A 14446-nucleotide genomic window follows, 5' to 3' on the forward strand; every position below is an offset into this window, starting at 1 on the left:
TTTGGAGACCTGTTAGGAGTGTAGAGCGGTCTTTCCCCTCTCCTCTCCTAGTGTTGCACTTTGTTCTTAGTTACACGTCTAGTCTAGCTGCTCTGTTTTTTCTTTCTTGGGTACGTGCCTAAAGTCTGTCAGGCTTCTAGGCGTCGTGTACCAAAATTCTTTCCTACTAATATATTGACGTGTAAATCTTTTGCGCGTTCGAGAAAAACATAGTTTACGATTTTGGTAACTATGCCATGAGACTGGCCTTATGACTCCCTTCCTGGAGAAGAATTTCATAGTACGTAGCATTGTTGCAAGGGGCAAGTTTGATGCAGCACCAAACGGCAATAGTTGGTGTTGCGGATTAACCACAAAACTCTTGTTTAGTTTTGTACTATTTTATTGAATGAATGATTGTTAGTGATATGATAACGTTTGATGATAGGGTTGAAGCCACTCCTATAACAAATCAATTTAGGGCCAAATAGCCACATCAAGACATGCTTACTTGATTGTCTCCATGTGATGATCATACACTTCACTCATATATGATTGAAGTGGCAGTGCCGATTCACTGGTCTGAGCAACATTGTCCAACCGTACAATGGCTAAACTATGCTCAGGCTCATCCTTGAGCCTGGGTAGGATAAAAATAAATAAATGCACAAAGTTAAAACACCTAGTCATATATGGGTGTACAGAATAGAAAATTGCTTATGATGCATAACTATGACAAAATGCCTCGGTGCAAATAATGGAAATTCGGTGAAAATTTGTGACGTCCATACCTCCCGAGATTACCTACCAATTATGGTTATCCATGGAGATGCCAGCAGGCTGGAAACAAACTGTAAGCAAACACACCAAATTAGTAAAAATGACAATTTGGCTCTTTGTGGTCGGTTAAGCACTATCTACACTTAAGGGCTCGTTTGGCAGGCCGGGATCCCACTAGGATCCCGGTCCATTCCCGGGAAAACCAGCCCATAGGGAAAAATGCCACGCGGTAACTTATTTTACAGTTTGGAAGCCCATAGGACGAGGAATTCCTGGCCCAATCCACGTGAAACTCCCATGGAACGATCCCCGACCTCGCGAGGTCGGGATTTTTCTCCTGTCTCGTCCCTCCCCGCGAGCGAGCGACGCCGCCGGTGCTAGGTCTTTGCCGCCTCCCCGCCGGTGCCGTCCTCGCTCCCGCCGCCTCCCCTCCTCCCAACGAGACGCTGCGGCGGCGGCGGCTGCGCCTCCTCCTCCTCCCGACGAGAGCAGCTCTTGCTCCTTCCCCACTCCTCCTATCTCACAAGCGCTGTCGATGGTCACCATCCCTCGCGAGACTCGACGGACTCCTTCTCCTCGACACCTTCCTCTTCGAGATCTGAGGTTAGCCCTGATTCTTCTTCCTCCTCTCCTTCTCTTTGTATTATAGGGTTTTGGGTAATGCTTCTAGGACTGGGTCATGTTCCGGTTCTTGATTTGGTACCACACCTTGTTCTAGATCTAAGTCTAACTATGTAACTGTGTAAGAGGTGGCAGTAGATTATGATCTTGCTTTGATTTTAATATATAAACTGCTGATAAGCAAGAATGTTAATGCTGATAAACTGGCTAGCCATAGCCATGGCTGCTAGCAGCTGAGCTGAGCATGGATTAGTGCCGAATTGCAACCGGTTGGATCGATGATCGATCAATCGAATCGCCACTGCTGCAACATTGAACGTCGATGGTAGAGTTAATGTTAATGTATAAACTGTTGATAAGCAGGAATGTTAATGTATAATAGTGCCTTTTGTTTCCAGAAACTTGATAATATGGTTTAAGATTCTAGATGCTTATGATTTAACTATGCAGAAATGCTCACATATGGTGTGATTGAAGGGATAGGTGGTTTGTTCTATCAATAAACATTGCAAAATATCGGATCACATTAACTCAATAAAATGCCAATTTGCAAGGAACATGGTTAGTTATTATATTGATGTTTACTCTGTGCAGATTGACTGAATACAAAATTTAATACTTGCAGAAACTAAAAGCCAGGTCATTTCTAAAGCACATAGTTGGCACAATTGTTCGATCTGTGCAGGAAGATCAAACTGAGCAGGGTATGTTGTAATGTTCTTTTATTCCCCATTTTTTATTTATTGATCATATGCATGAAATCCTACTTGTTTATTAGGATATATCAAAAGCTTGGAAGCAGAGGTCCAGGCACTAGAAGAACTTTTCAAACAACTATTCCTGGAGATATACGAACTCCGCCAAGCCAAGGTATACCTTTTGCAATGCATATATACTATTTGGATAGTCAAACAACATATCTTGATTTACCTTATTTCAAATGTTAAATAATTTGGGTTTTACAGTATGCTATTTTTGGCATAATTTGGGTTTTACAGTATGCTATTTTTGGCATAATTTGGGTTTTACAGTATGCTATTTTTGCTGCGCTTTAAGATTACTGCTATGGTGTGCTATTACTGCATAGTTTATAACTTATATATAGTATACTAGCTGGCCTGCGTTAACTCTGGTACTGCATAATTTGTTTGGTTACCTTCTCTCTAGGACCCAATATAGAGGGTGCTAGTGTGGAATATGTGCACAATGGATCAAGGTCCAAAACCATCTTTATATTGCAAAAGATCAGGTCTAGCCCAGATCTCAGATAACTTGTTCTATTTTCCTAAATGAAAGTTGCAAAACCCTCTTGGCTCATTGTTCTTGTAGTAATCTGCTACCAAAGAAGTGATGGACTCTGCAAGGGAGCAATTAAGAAATTTTTTGCTAGAGGAAGAGGAAGAGGATGATGAACTCTTCTTTGCGTTGGTCCTTGCTGCACTTGCAACTCTCCAAGCTAAAAAAAGACCTCTGCACACCTCAATTCTAATTGGTTCTATAAAGGTTAAGGAAATCCTAGAAGGACATGAGAATTGGTCTAAGGTTGAGTTTCGGATGGAGCCAGAAATATTTAGAGCTACAACAAGATATCTTAGCATGAAGAGTCTTCTATGTGATACGCGAGGTGTTGATGTTGAGGAGCAATTAGGAATGTTCATGTATATGATTTCTCACAATGCTAGCAATCAAGACCTACAGAATGCATTCCAACATAGTGGTGAAACAATAAGTAGGAAGATAAATGAGTTATTTAACCATCCGCATGCAATCCTTCGAAACCATATTGAGAGAGCAATTGGGGTCCTTAAGAAGCGATTTCCAATTCTAAACGTGGGAACACATCATACCATAGAGAATCAAGTTAAAATTCCAGCAGCAACAGTTGTATTTCACAACATCATCAGAGGGCTAAATGGTCACGAGGGGTGGTTGGATCATCAACCTATTTATATCCCAGAAGAAAACTATGTCGATCTTCCGGATGACAAGATATATCCCGATGATGTCGACTCAATGGATGGGAATAATCTTAGGGATCAGATAGCCATTCAAATGTGTGCCGACTATATTAGTTAGATAATTATGTTTCTAGAATAATGTTTATGTATACTGGATAATTATATTGCTGTACTTTCTCTTTCTACTATATATTGATGCATTTTCTTTCTCTCTACTATATATTGTTGTATTTTGTTTTTCTATATTATATAAATATTCATGGAAATTGTAGCCATGTCGAGGGAAGGTGGAAGAGCATCGTGGAATTCTGCATTAGAAAAAGGACTTATCGATATACTTCATGACCATAATTTACCAAGATTCAGGGCTCAAAATGCTTGGAATACCGAAGGATGGAGAAGTATCACCTCCAAGTTCAATGAAAAGTTTCCACACATTTATTTCACGAAACAACAGATCCAAGAAAAGGAGAAGGAACTCAAGGGGAACTACAAAGTTATAAAAAATGCACAAAGTGGAGTTGGATGGAATGATTCACTTTGTATGATTGTTGCTGAACCAGCTATTTGGGATAGGATACTTCAGGTGAGATGCTTTATCACTTCGAAAAAATAATATAGAGTAAAATATTATTTTATCATACTAACTAATTTTCGTATTGCATTGATTAGGCTCATCCAAAGGTCAAGAAGTTTCGCTCCAAACCATTCCCACTTTTCAATCAATTGGCCTTACTGTATGAAGGTCATTGAACTTTACAATTTCGTTTCATATTGATTATTAATTCTAATTATAACTATGCTATTGCAACTTACTATCTTTTTTATTTCAAACAGGAAGTGTTGCAACAGGTGATTTATGTTTTACATCAACTCAAGAAATATCTTATTCAAGTGATCAAAATATGGGAATGACACATGAGGTTTTAAGTCTAGATGGGTTGACAAACCCATTTTCAAACATGGGTGCGCCGGAGACTTCAAGTACAAACATGGCAAAGGAGGCACAAGAGAGCTCAACACCAAACAAAGAAAAAGAAGTTGATGTTGGAAAGAAGCGCAAGCATAATCAAGTAGCATTGGTACTCGAGGACTACTTGGAATTCAAAAAAGAGCAAGCAAAAAGGGTAGTGGGTAAAATAGTGGAGGCATCAAGGCATGAAATTGACACTTCTATCTCCAAGTGTATTGCTACGATTGAATCGATCCAAGAGTTAACAGATGAAGAAAAAGCAAAAGCTCTTGGACTCTTTAGATGTCCACTCAATAGGGAAATATTTATGAACACAAGCATCCCTAGCGTGCGCCTGATATGGCTAAAGAGCCAAATTGCTGGATAGAAGGTATGCTGTTTTTATTTTAGATATGGTTCTTTCAAATAATTGAAGCAAACTTAAATTCATGCTGATATGTTAGGTTAATAATTTAGCAAACTTAGCGTGCGCATGTGCTTGCTGAACTGATATGCTTCAGATAAGAAAGTAATATAGTTTTGGAAATGACTAATTATTTATTAAATAATAGATAAAATAAATGGTTAGTGGAGATGCTACTAAGCCTGTCTCTCAGCAGAACCACAAGCAGTTGAGAAAAATATACAAGATACAGATACTAACTTTTGTGTTGTGTCTTGGAGTAAGTGGATCATGTACTCAGTATCACTAATTTTCCTAAGCAATTCTTCATTTCTCTCTTCAGCTTCAGCAAGAGATTTCCTGATCGTGTCATAAGCTGGCAGTGCATGAAAGAATATATGAATTTGCATTGTCTAGAGTAATAAAGTATCCTAAAAGCATTAGTGGAGGTACAAATTTGATTATGGTGTTTTGAAGATGCTCAATTTTTTTGTTAGTGTCTTCAATTCTCACTGGTAACTCTTCATTTTAATATATTTCTTGTCCATGGTGTGTTCTAAGGATATCATTTGATATGATATGTCATGTAGAGGTTGTTCTTTTCAATACTGCATGGATCTAAGTCTTGGCCTGGAACTATACAGATTATCATCATTATTTTTTAGACAGAGTAGTGTTGTTCTGATGCTGTTGCTGATCTAATGATGTTGCTGATCCGATCTGATGCTGTTTCTAATCTGATGATGTTGCTGTTCAGATTATCGTCATTAACATTTAAGAGGCCTGTTGTTGATCTGATACCGTTGCTAATATAAAAAACTTACCTTCCTTCCTCGTCCTCTTTTGTTTCAGTTCACTTTTTGTTAAATATTGGGGGATATAAACAGAACAGTAATCCCATGTTATTATCGAATGGTTCCATATAGCGTATAAATGGACCAATCTAGTGGACTTTTTTTTTTGTTTTTTAAAATTTTATGCCATATTTAGTTCACTAACGTATCATTATTCAGTTCACTAATCTGAAAGTACATGTCTTTTCCTTTTTAAAATTCGTTTTCACGTTCCTGGGGATATTTTCTGTTTGTTTCCAAACAACAGCTGGGTAAATTTCCACAGGGAAAAAGGATCCCATGGGAAAGTGGAGGGGAGCACATGTCACCCCAAAAATTCCCTCATGGGAAAATTTCCCAGGGTTTTTTTCCTTATGCTGCCAAACAAACCCTAATAGGGGCGGAACTGGGCAGGTGGCCTTTAACCCCACCGTTGAAAAAATAATTAGTAGACTAGTACCTACTCCTCCATTTCGTATTATAAGATTTTCTAAATGTATCTAAATTCATCTATATATCAATATATATACTTTATATATACGTTTAGATTTATTAGCACACAAATAAATATAGCAAGTCCAGAAAGTCTGAAACAGAGGTAATACATTTAGATACATTTATATATATATATATATTCTAAAAGCATGAAACTGCAATGGTTTTTAGCCCCACTGGTTTAGTCCAACCCCACACAAGGCCTTTCGAAGCCCCGGGTTACCAGCCCATCAGTCCATCACCGAAGAGATGAGAAGAGAAGAGAAGACCAAAAGTCGAAAAGCCCATCAGTGCATCAGCCCTCACTGCTCCCTCTCTGTGCCTGTGCCCGCGGCGACGGCGCTCGCCCGCCACACCACACGGCGGCAGCAGCGGCGCGGCGGAAGTGCGCATCGGCCGCCGACGGGGCGGCACCACGGCAGAGCGCGAAGGCAGGGCGGCAGCGCCAGTCGGCCAGCGCCCAGCTGCCCCCTGATGGCCCTGACCAGTGAGGTAGTGACCGAGTCAGTAGTTTAATTTTGATTCCCCAAGCTTCAACAGTCAAGAGGAGCATACCTTGCTTTGATTCGTTCCCTTTCTTGCCAGTTAGTCATTTAGAAACTTGGTTTGATTTCATAGATGAAGAGGAGCATATCAATAAAATCATTCTATCAATTTCAGTCCTCGAATGAAATTTGCCAGCATTGAAGATCGCAAGATTATAGAATGCTATGAGGATGCCCAAGCATAAATTACGTAAATGAGTGCATCTAGAGGTTTGTCATGCTTTGCTTTGTGATTTATAAATAATTAAGTTCTCAAATTTTCATCACTTACGTATATGATATCATTTTCTAGGTTTAGGTTAAAGTTCTCTCCTTACTATTGATGAAGATTGAAAATCGTGAAGATACGTCCCACTAGATATGCTGGTAAAATTTTTATCCAGTCTTATATATTTTTTATACTTTCACTATACTTAGGTGTATGAATTGTCATGGGTAGTTTTTGCCTTTAATTTAAGCCCTATGCGTCGAGAGGTCCTGGTTCCTCCACTCCTTGTAATGTACAATCCTTTTTGGACCAAGGAGACAAAACCATTCACCATTCCATGCACGGTACCAAACATAACTCATCATGTTACCATCCCATAGAAACTCTAAAGAATGCAATTGGTTAACATTGTTGTAAGCATTCATTGCTTTAAAATTCCAGTTATAAACTTATAATATACACAAAACAAACTTTCAGAAGTAAGAAGAGCTGGCGAAAGGATCCATGTTAAAAAAAACCCCTTTTTTTTTGCCACTTAAAATAGTAGGTTGATAGAAAAAAAGTTACAATGTATATTAAAGATCGCGACTAAATGTTATTTGAATCTATGAATTACCGAGATACCCTGATTCATTTAATGGATGCAGGATGCTGTAATCCTCTTTTTTTAATCAAAATAGATGGCAGGAGCTCTGTCTAATTGAAGAGATGACTAGAGTCAACAATATTAACAAATAACACCTTTCCTGGGCAGCACACTTAGTTGACAACCAGAACGATATCCTCACATCATCACCCTCGTACAACACATCCTGCCCTTATTAGTGCCATCCGATGTGAAAGCAGGACTAGCCCAAGGAAATATGCATGCTCGGGCTTCTCATATTGAGTGCCTGCTTACACACTGGAGTGTTGACTCCAAGGGTGAACAGCTACGGTGACTCTTGGAGCCTGTTTGAGGATTTTTAGATTCTGAGAAGCAGCTGCTTGGTAGTCAGTTTTTAAGAATCTGAAAAAGCTCCTAAATCGAGCTTCTCTAGCTTCTGGATTTTTAGTTATTTTCCAGAATCTGTAACTACAGATTCTCAGAAGTTGTGGACCGTTTATAGCAGCTTCTGGCGAAAGCAGCTTTTCCAGCTTTTAAGAAAAGCTACAGCTAAGAGAAGCTCTTCAAGCAGACCCTTAGTCTGGTGGTGGTTTTATAAGCGTCACCATGCCCTCCACATTGTCTTGGACTGCTATACCCTGATTGAGCATATTGTTTGCCATCACCTTGGCCTTCTCTAGCTTACGCTTCGTCTCATTTGGTAGCAATGGCTCTATCGGATGGAGATTTTGGTAAATTGGCAGAAGGAGATTGGATGATTAATTTCTTTGATACCAGATATTATGATTCACCTCTCCGACAATTGGAAAGAACTATTTTGTTCTTGCTTTTTGCTCGATAATGAGAGGTAGACACCATATATAGTGAGCCTCCTGGTACTTTTAGATAACGAATAAGTAAAAAAATAAGTTAGGATTGTAATGTAAAGTAACTAAACCCTATGAAATGGAAATTAGATAGTAGGATCCTTCCTTTGAGCCATGCATGGCCTTGTCTGGCTCATGCCCCACAAGGCCTTAACATATTAAAAAAAAACAATGGAATAATAAGTACACTGTGAGTAGGATTTGTATTTTTCTCCTTTCCCTTGCCTTTTCATTTCACATTGATTTTCTCGCTTGTTCAGTGTTAATAAGAAAAAAAAATTGAGCATTAAATTTTATACATATGAGTTGAATGTCAGTGCTTTACTACAGATAAAAGAAAATATATTATAATATTGCCTAAAATAAATAAAAACATATTTTCCCATAAAATTCATATTTTTTTCTATAGGGAATATTGACCTTAGCTAGATTTTATATGTGGCTATCCATGTAGATTTGATCGTTTTTTAACATTACAAATTTCAAGGGGGAACTTGAAAATTTATATGGGACTAGGTGGGGGTGGTAGTGAATCTCCCACCACCATTATCTTGTTTAAAAGGAGCATATATGTGCAGTAATTAGGATGTACATATAGAATAATTGTTGTTGCTGCTTGTACGGAGACCATTGTTGTGTTACATATTAGAATGTAATATTGTTATTATCTGCACATGTAGCTTTTTTATTTGCAGTTTAAATTTCTTGCATACTTGTAGGATTTGTTGCAATTTAACAATTTTCTTCTGAAAAATTATATTCTCCTTAGAGATACTATAGATTTTTTATTTTCCTTTGATGTAGTGTCGCATCACACGGTGTAATGAAATAACAGGTTTAAATAAGCATCTTGGATATCTCCACAACTAAGAGCATTTCCAACAGCTTATCTAAATTTGGGCATCCATATCTTTATTTGGATGATCATCTAAACTAGTTTCATTCTTTATATCTCTTTGTACTCCAATTGATCATCTATATATGACATACTCTATATCTCTTTGAAGGATTGAGAGATCATCTAAATATAAAAGTTTTTTCTCCTAATATGGATGACATCTAAAATTAGATGATATGATATTCATTCTGTTGGAGCTCAATTTGTAGTCTTTATCCTCTATTTTTAGGATAAAGGATGGGATAAATGAGCTGTGGGGATGCTCTAAGGTGACATCACAGCATTTGACGGGCATCGCATTTATCTCAAGAGATGAGGGGGTGTTTAGATCCCCGGGGTCTTTTTTAGTCTCTGTCACATCGAATATTTGGACATTAATTACAAGTATTAAATATAGACTATTAATAAAATCCACCCCATACTCTAGACTATTTCGTGAGACGAATCTATTGACCCTAATTAGTCCATGATTAGCGAATGTGATGCTACAGTAAACATTTGCTAATCGTGGATTAATTAGGCTTAAAAAATTTGTCTAATGAAATAGCCTTTATTTATACGATTAGTTTTGTTATCGGTCTATATTTAATAGACCTAATTAACATCCAAACATCTGAGGTGACAAGGTACCGTAAAAAAGTCCCTGTATCCGAACAACCACGCAGTTCTTTCATGTCATTTTTTTAGCGAAGCCATTCTCCCAGGCTCGAGAGTCACAATTTTTGATTAAAAAGACACTCAGGTGACGGAGTTGATGAAACTTTTGAGTTAATGAAACTTTTGAGCTTTGGAGCTGATGAAACTTTTGATTTCGCGAGCTTGCCTCCCGCTGTTGTTTCTTCTCAGGTGACGGGAAGAGGCAGAGCTGTTCGGTTTGAGCGGGAGGAGTGGACGACGAAGAGGAGCGACAGGGTGCTTGCTCAGGCCATGGCAGCCTCCGTAGCATGCCATGTTCTTGGTAGATCCGCCCATGGCCCGAGCCGCCGCTGCCTCCACTTTGTCCCCCACCACGCGCACCCCTTGCTCGTCGCCTTCTCCCGCCTCTGCGCCCACGGCCCGCTCTGCCACGCGCTCGCGCTGCTCGAGAACCTCGCCGCGGCTGGCCTCCGAGCGGACCCCGTCGCCGTCTCCCGCCTCATCAAGCTCTGCGTCCGCCACGGCACGCCCAGCGATGGACGCCTCATCCACCGCTACGTTCATGGCGGTGGCAGTATGGGAGCGCATTTCGCCAGCAGCCTCTTTGTCTCCAACTCCCTCGTCTCCATGTACGCCAAGTTCGGCCTGCTCGACGATGCACTGAGGCTGTTCGACGGAATGCCACAGAAGAATGTCGTGTCCTGGACAACGGTTGTCGCAGCGCTGGCCAATGCCAGCGGGAGGAAGGAGGAGGCGCTGGCGTTTTTTGTTGCCATGCTGAGGGACGGAGTGGCCCCCAACATGTATACCTTCTCGTCCGTTCTGGGGGCTTGCAGCACGCCGAGGATGCTCACAGCATTGCACGGGAGCATCGTGAAGGTTGGTTTGGATTCAGATGTGTTTGTGCGGAGCTCCTTGATCGATGTGTATATGAAGCTTGGTGATTTGGATGGTGGCCGACGAGTCTTTGACGAGATGGTCACCCATGATTTGATCGTGTGGAATTCAGTTATTGCAGGGTTTGCACAGAGTGGGGACGGTGCTGGGGCGATAGAGCTTTTTGTGAGGATGAAAGAGGCTGGGTTCTTGTCTAACCAGGGCACCTTGACCAGTGTCCTCCGGGCATGCACTGGGATGGTCACGCTTGAGGTGGGGAGGCAGGTTCATGCTCATGTGCTCAAGTATGACAGGGACCTCACTTTGCACAATGCACTTCTTGACATGTACTGCAAGTGCGGTAGCTTGCAGGACGCGGATGCCTTGTTCAGCAGGATGCCTCAGAGGGACGTGATCTCGTGGAGTACCATGATATCTGGTTTGGCACAGAATGGGCGAAGCGTTGAGGCATTGAAGGTTTTTCACACGATGAAATCTGAAGGGCCTAGACCGAACCATGTAACTATGGTTGGAGTTCTCTTTGCATGCAGCCACGCGGGCCTAGTGGAAGATGGTTGGTGCTACTTTAGGTCAATGGAGAAACTCTTCGGCATTCAACCTGAGAGAGAACACTGCAACTGCATGGTTGATCTCCTTGGTCGGGCAGGGAAGCTTGATGAGGCTGTGAAGTTCATCCATGAGATGAACTTTCAGCCTGACACAGTTATATGGAGGACTCTTCTTGGGGCTTGCAGGATGCACAAAAACGCTGATCTTGCAGCATATGCAGCAAAAGAGATCCTCAAACTTGAGCCTGACGACCAAGGTTCCCTCATATTGTTGTCAAATACATATGCTGGTTTGCGACAATGGGAAGATGCTGAGAAGTCATGGAAGGTGATGAGAGACAGAGGGGTGAAGAAGGATCCTGGGCGAAGCTGGATCGAGTTGGGTAAACAGGTGCACATATTCATTGCTGGTGACTTGTCACACCCATGCTCAGAGGGTATAATTCAAGAGCTGAGGCGACTCTTCAGCAGGGTCAGAAACCTCGGGTACACCCCCCAGACAGAGTTTGTGCTGCAGGATCTAGCAAATGAGCAGAAGGAGGATCTACTGAAATATCATAGTGAGAAGCTGGCCATAGCATTTGGAACGATGAATGTGATGGAAGGGAAGCCCATAAGGATCATGAAGAACCTCAGGATCTGTGGTGATTGTCATGCATTTGTGAAGCTCGTCTCCAAGAGTGAAGGTAAGGTGATCATCATCAGGGACCCTGTTCGCTTTCACCATTTCCAGGATGGAGTTTGTTCCTGCAATGACTACTGGTAGGGATGACAGGCACTGTGCCACACATTGGCAAGGTGGGTTGAAGGCTAGCAGTGAGTAGCAACTATGACAAGGTCTGGTTATGAAAGTGTCTGCCAAAAATGTCCTGTCTGTGTGCTGGTTGTTGGATGCAGATACATGTCACTACATAGCGACACGTGTTCTCCCCACAGCTGACCCTGAACCACATCTACATTCCAGCGAAAATCTGAAAGAAGAGAGTTAGAAAAAAGAGCCAAGCTAGTCGAAAGGAAGGGGAAAAAATAAAGATGAATGCCAAAAAAAGCAGAGGAAAAAGAGGAAGGCAAGAATACAAACAGCAGTTATAGAAAACAAAGGTCCATTGGGCCAGCCTCCCTCCCCTATTGTCCACCTCATCCATGCCAGCAGTTTTGAGTGCTCCCCTCCGCCAATTCTACTTTGAATACCAAGTCAGAATGCATTTCATTATCTACTGTACGTATGTTCTCCTAAATTCTACTTTGGATATGCATATTAAGAATTTCTTGACGCTTAAAAACAATTAAACAATAATATGTGATACTCCAAGTTTGTTCCTTCTTTCCATTTGTATTTATCTAGCCAAGTTAGAGCCTTATGCCTTGAATTCTGGGTGCAGATTATTGTGAGTCAAATCCATGTGATGTATGGGAATTCACCACAAGTAGCCTAGGGGGTTCATATAATTTACCAATGAATAAGATTTTGAGGAGCAGCCCATGTTGTCAAATTTATTTAAGACCCTACCATTTTAGTACAGTTAAGCATATTGTTACTGGAATTATATTACTGACAGACCAAGTGTCAAGTTAGGCTGTTTGGTTTATATCTAGGATGGGTGATCCATCATGGGATCATTCCTCAGATTTGATGGGGTTACTCCAATTCTCATTTTTCACTTAGTTTGTACTTTTGAGGGATGAGGTGATGATGGACAAAACATATTCCATTCTTCAACCAAAAAACTATTTAGGATCAAGTGGTCAATTGACACACCTCAATCCTCAAATCAAACAACCCTTTAATTATGCATTCCTACCATTTTGCTTTACTTCTTTCAAGATGATGTTCACTTTATGATTTCTATTTCTTTCAAAATTCATCTGAATTCCTTTTTACAGGTTCAAGTGAAGTGGCTGGAAGGTCTCGTATATGGTGGCATATAATGATTCACCTTTATCCTGCTACATAGTTGTTCACCTATACCCTGCTAAATAGTCCTGAGATGTGCTTGGGTATTGGTCATGGCTTCACGGTTCGTGTATAGAATTCAGAGAAATTAGAAGTTTTGCCGATACATAAGGATTTTAATAAGTAATGGAGATCAAGTTTCGTAAATGAAACCCAGGTGCCGTATGGAGAATAAAACAGTGAGAAGAGCAACAGCAGTTAATCTAAAAGGCTGAAATAATGCAGTGAAAGTTTGTCCAATCTTTTGTGAAAACCGAATCTCTAGGGCACTCTTGTTCCTCTCCTACTGGAAAGAAGTTAGCATAATAACCCAAACAAATTTCAGGTAAAGTGTAAGCCTAAATTTTTATTTGGAGCTTCGTTGCTATTAAAGGTTGTTTTAGCGATCTGTTGATGAACAATGACATCACGAAGTTAATTGATTGTCAGTGTCCTAAAAAAGTTAAAAACACATTTTCTTTTTAACACAGATCCTTCTTTCCGTGCAATTCGTACTTCGTGAATTTGTTGTGCGCAGTAACAACATGATTATATCTATATCCTTACCTCTGCCAAGTAAACTACTTGGTTTATTTGAGTCTGCTTATGTGGATTTTGATAATTCTCAGCCGTATTCAGATTCTATTTCTTTCTGATGAATAAAGTCCAGATTTCATCTATCATTCTGAATGTAATATGATGATCCTGCAAATTATAAATTCTTGGCTGGACTGTTGGACACTCGCATAGTTGCACGCTTATTTTTGGTCATTCGGTGAGAGGGCTTTAGGTGCCCATCTTTGGGCCTTACCCGTGCTTCGTCTTAGGGATAAAAGTAACCATTTCATTTAAAATTGTAGGAAAATACACGACATATACATATGATACGGTTATATAATTTAATAGACATCGAGTTTCATAAAAACATATACTTCCTATCTATTTTAATAAAAATACCGTTAATTTTTTGACAGACGTTTAATCATTTGTCTTATTCAAAAAACTTACATAACTATCATTTATTTTTTGTGAATAAATTTATTACTAAATATATTAATTAGAGCTTACATTTTCTCATATTTGCACAAAATTTTTAAATGGTCAAACTCACGTAAAAAAGTCAACGGCCTATAAAAATACAAATGTGATATTAACAATCCCTACAAAATATCAAAAAGCTAAATAGTCACAAATAATATATCTAATAATAAATGGATGGCTCAATCTTTATCGAGTATGATTAGTTTTAATGAAATACCCGACCGCTGGTTCATTAAGTTCATATAT

At 40.0% G+C, this 14446-nt stretch overlaps 2 protein-coding genes across 4 annotated transcripts; both read left to right on the forward strand.

The window, feature by feature from the left end:
• Positions 1–3612: 3612 nt before the first annotated feature.
• Positions 3613–5612, forward strand: LOC102701736. Its single transcript, XM_006656908.3, has 4 exons — positions 3613–3924; positions 4011–4083; positions 4176–4681; positions 5037–5612. The coding sequence occupies exons 1-3, from the start codon at positions 3613–3615 to the stop codon at positions 4676–4678; spliced, it is 888 nt and encodes a 295-aa protein (XP_006656971.2). The 3' UTR covers positions 4679–4681; positions 5037–5612.
• Positions 5613–6327: 715 nt separating this feature from the next.
• On the forward strand, positions 6328–13658 carry LOC102701459 (pentatricopeptide repeat-containing protein At2g03880, mitochondrial). 3 transcript variants are annotated; one of them, XM_040524802.1, is made up of 5 exons: positions 6328–6513; positions 6640–6776; positions 6859–6932; positions 9992–12445; positions 13111–13658. In XM_040524802.1, the coding sequence occupies exons 3-4, from the start codon at positions 6927–6929 to the stop codon at positions 11990–11992; spliced, it is 2007 nt and encodes a 668-aa protein (XP_040380736.1). In that variant the 5' UTR covers positions 6328–6513; positions 6640–6776; positions 6859–6926; the 3' UTR covers positions 11993–12445; positions 13111–13658. The 3 variants fall into 3 exon arrangements, with proteins under 3 accessions (XP_040380736.1, XP_040380737.1, XP_006656970.3); XM_040524803.1 differs by having other exon boundaries at positions 6682–6776; XM_006656907.3 differs by lacking the exons at positions 6328–6513; positions 6640–6776; positions 6859–6932 and having other exon boundaries at positions 9866–12445.
• The last annotated feature ends 788 nt before the right edge of the window (positions 13659–14446 follow it).

Source organism: Oryza brachyantha, chromosome 6, assembly GCF_000231095.2.
Source record: "Oryza brachyantha chromosome 6, ObraRS2, whole genome shotgun sequence".
Classification (NCBI taxonomy): domain Eukaryota; kingdom Viridiplantae; phylum Streptophyta; class Magnoliopsida; order Poales; family Poaceae; genus Oryza; species Oryza brachyantha.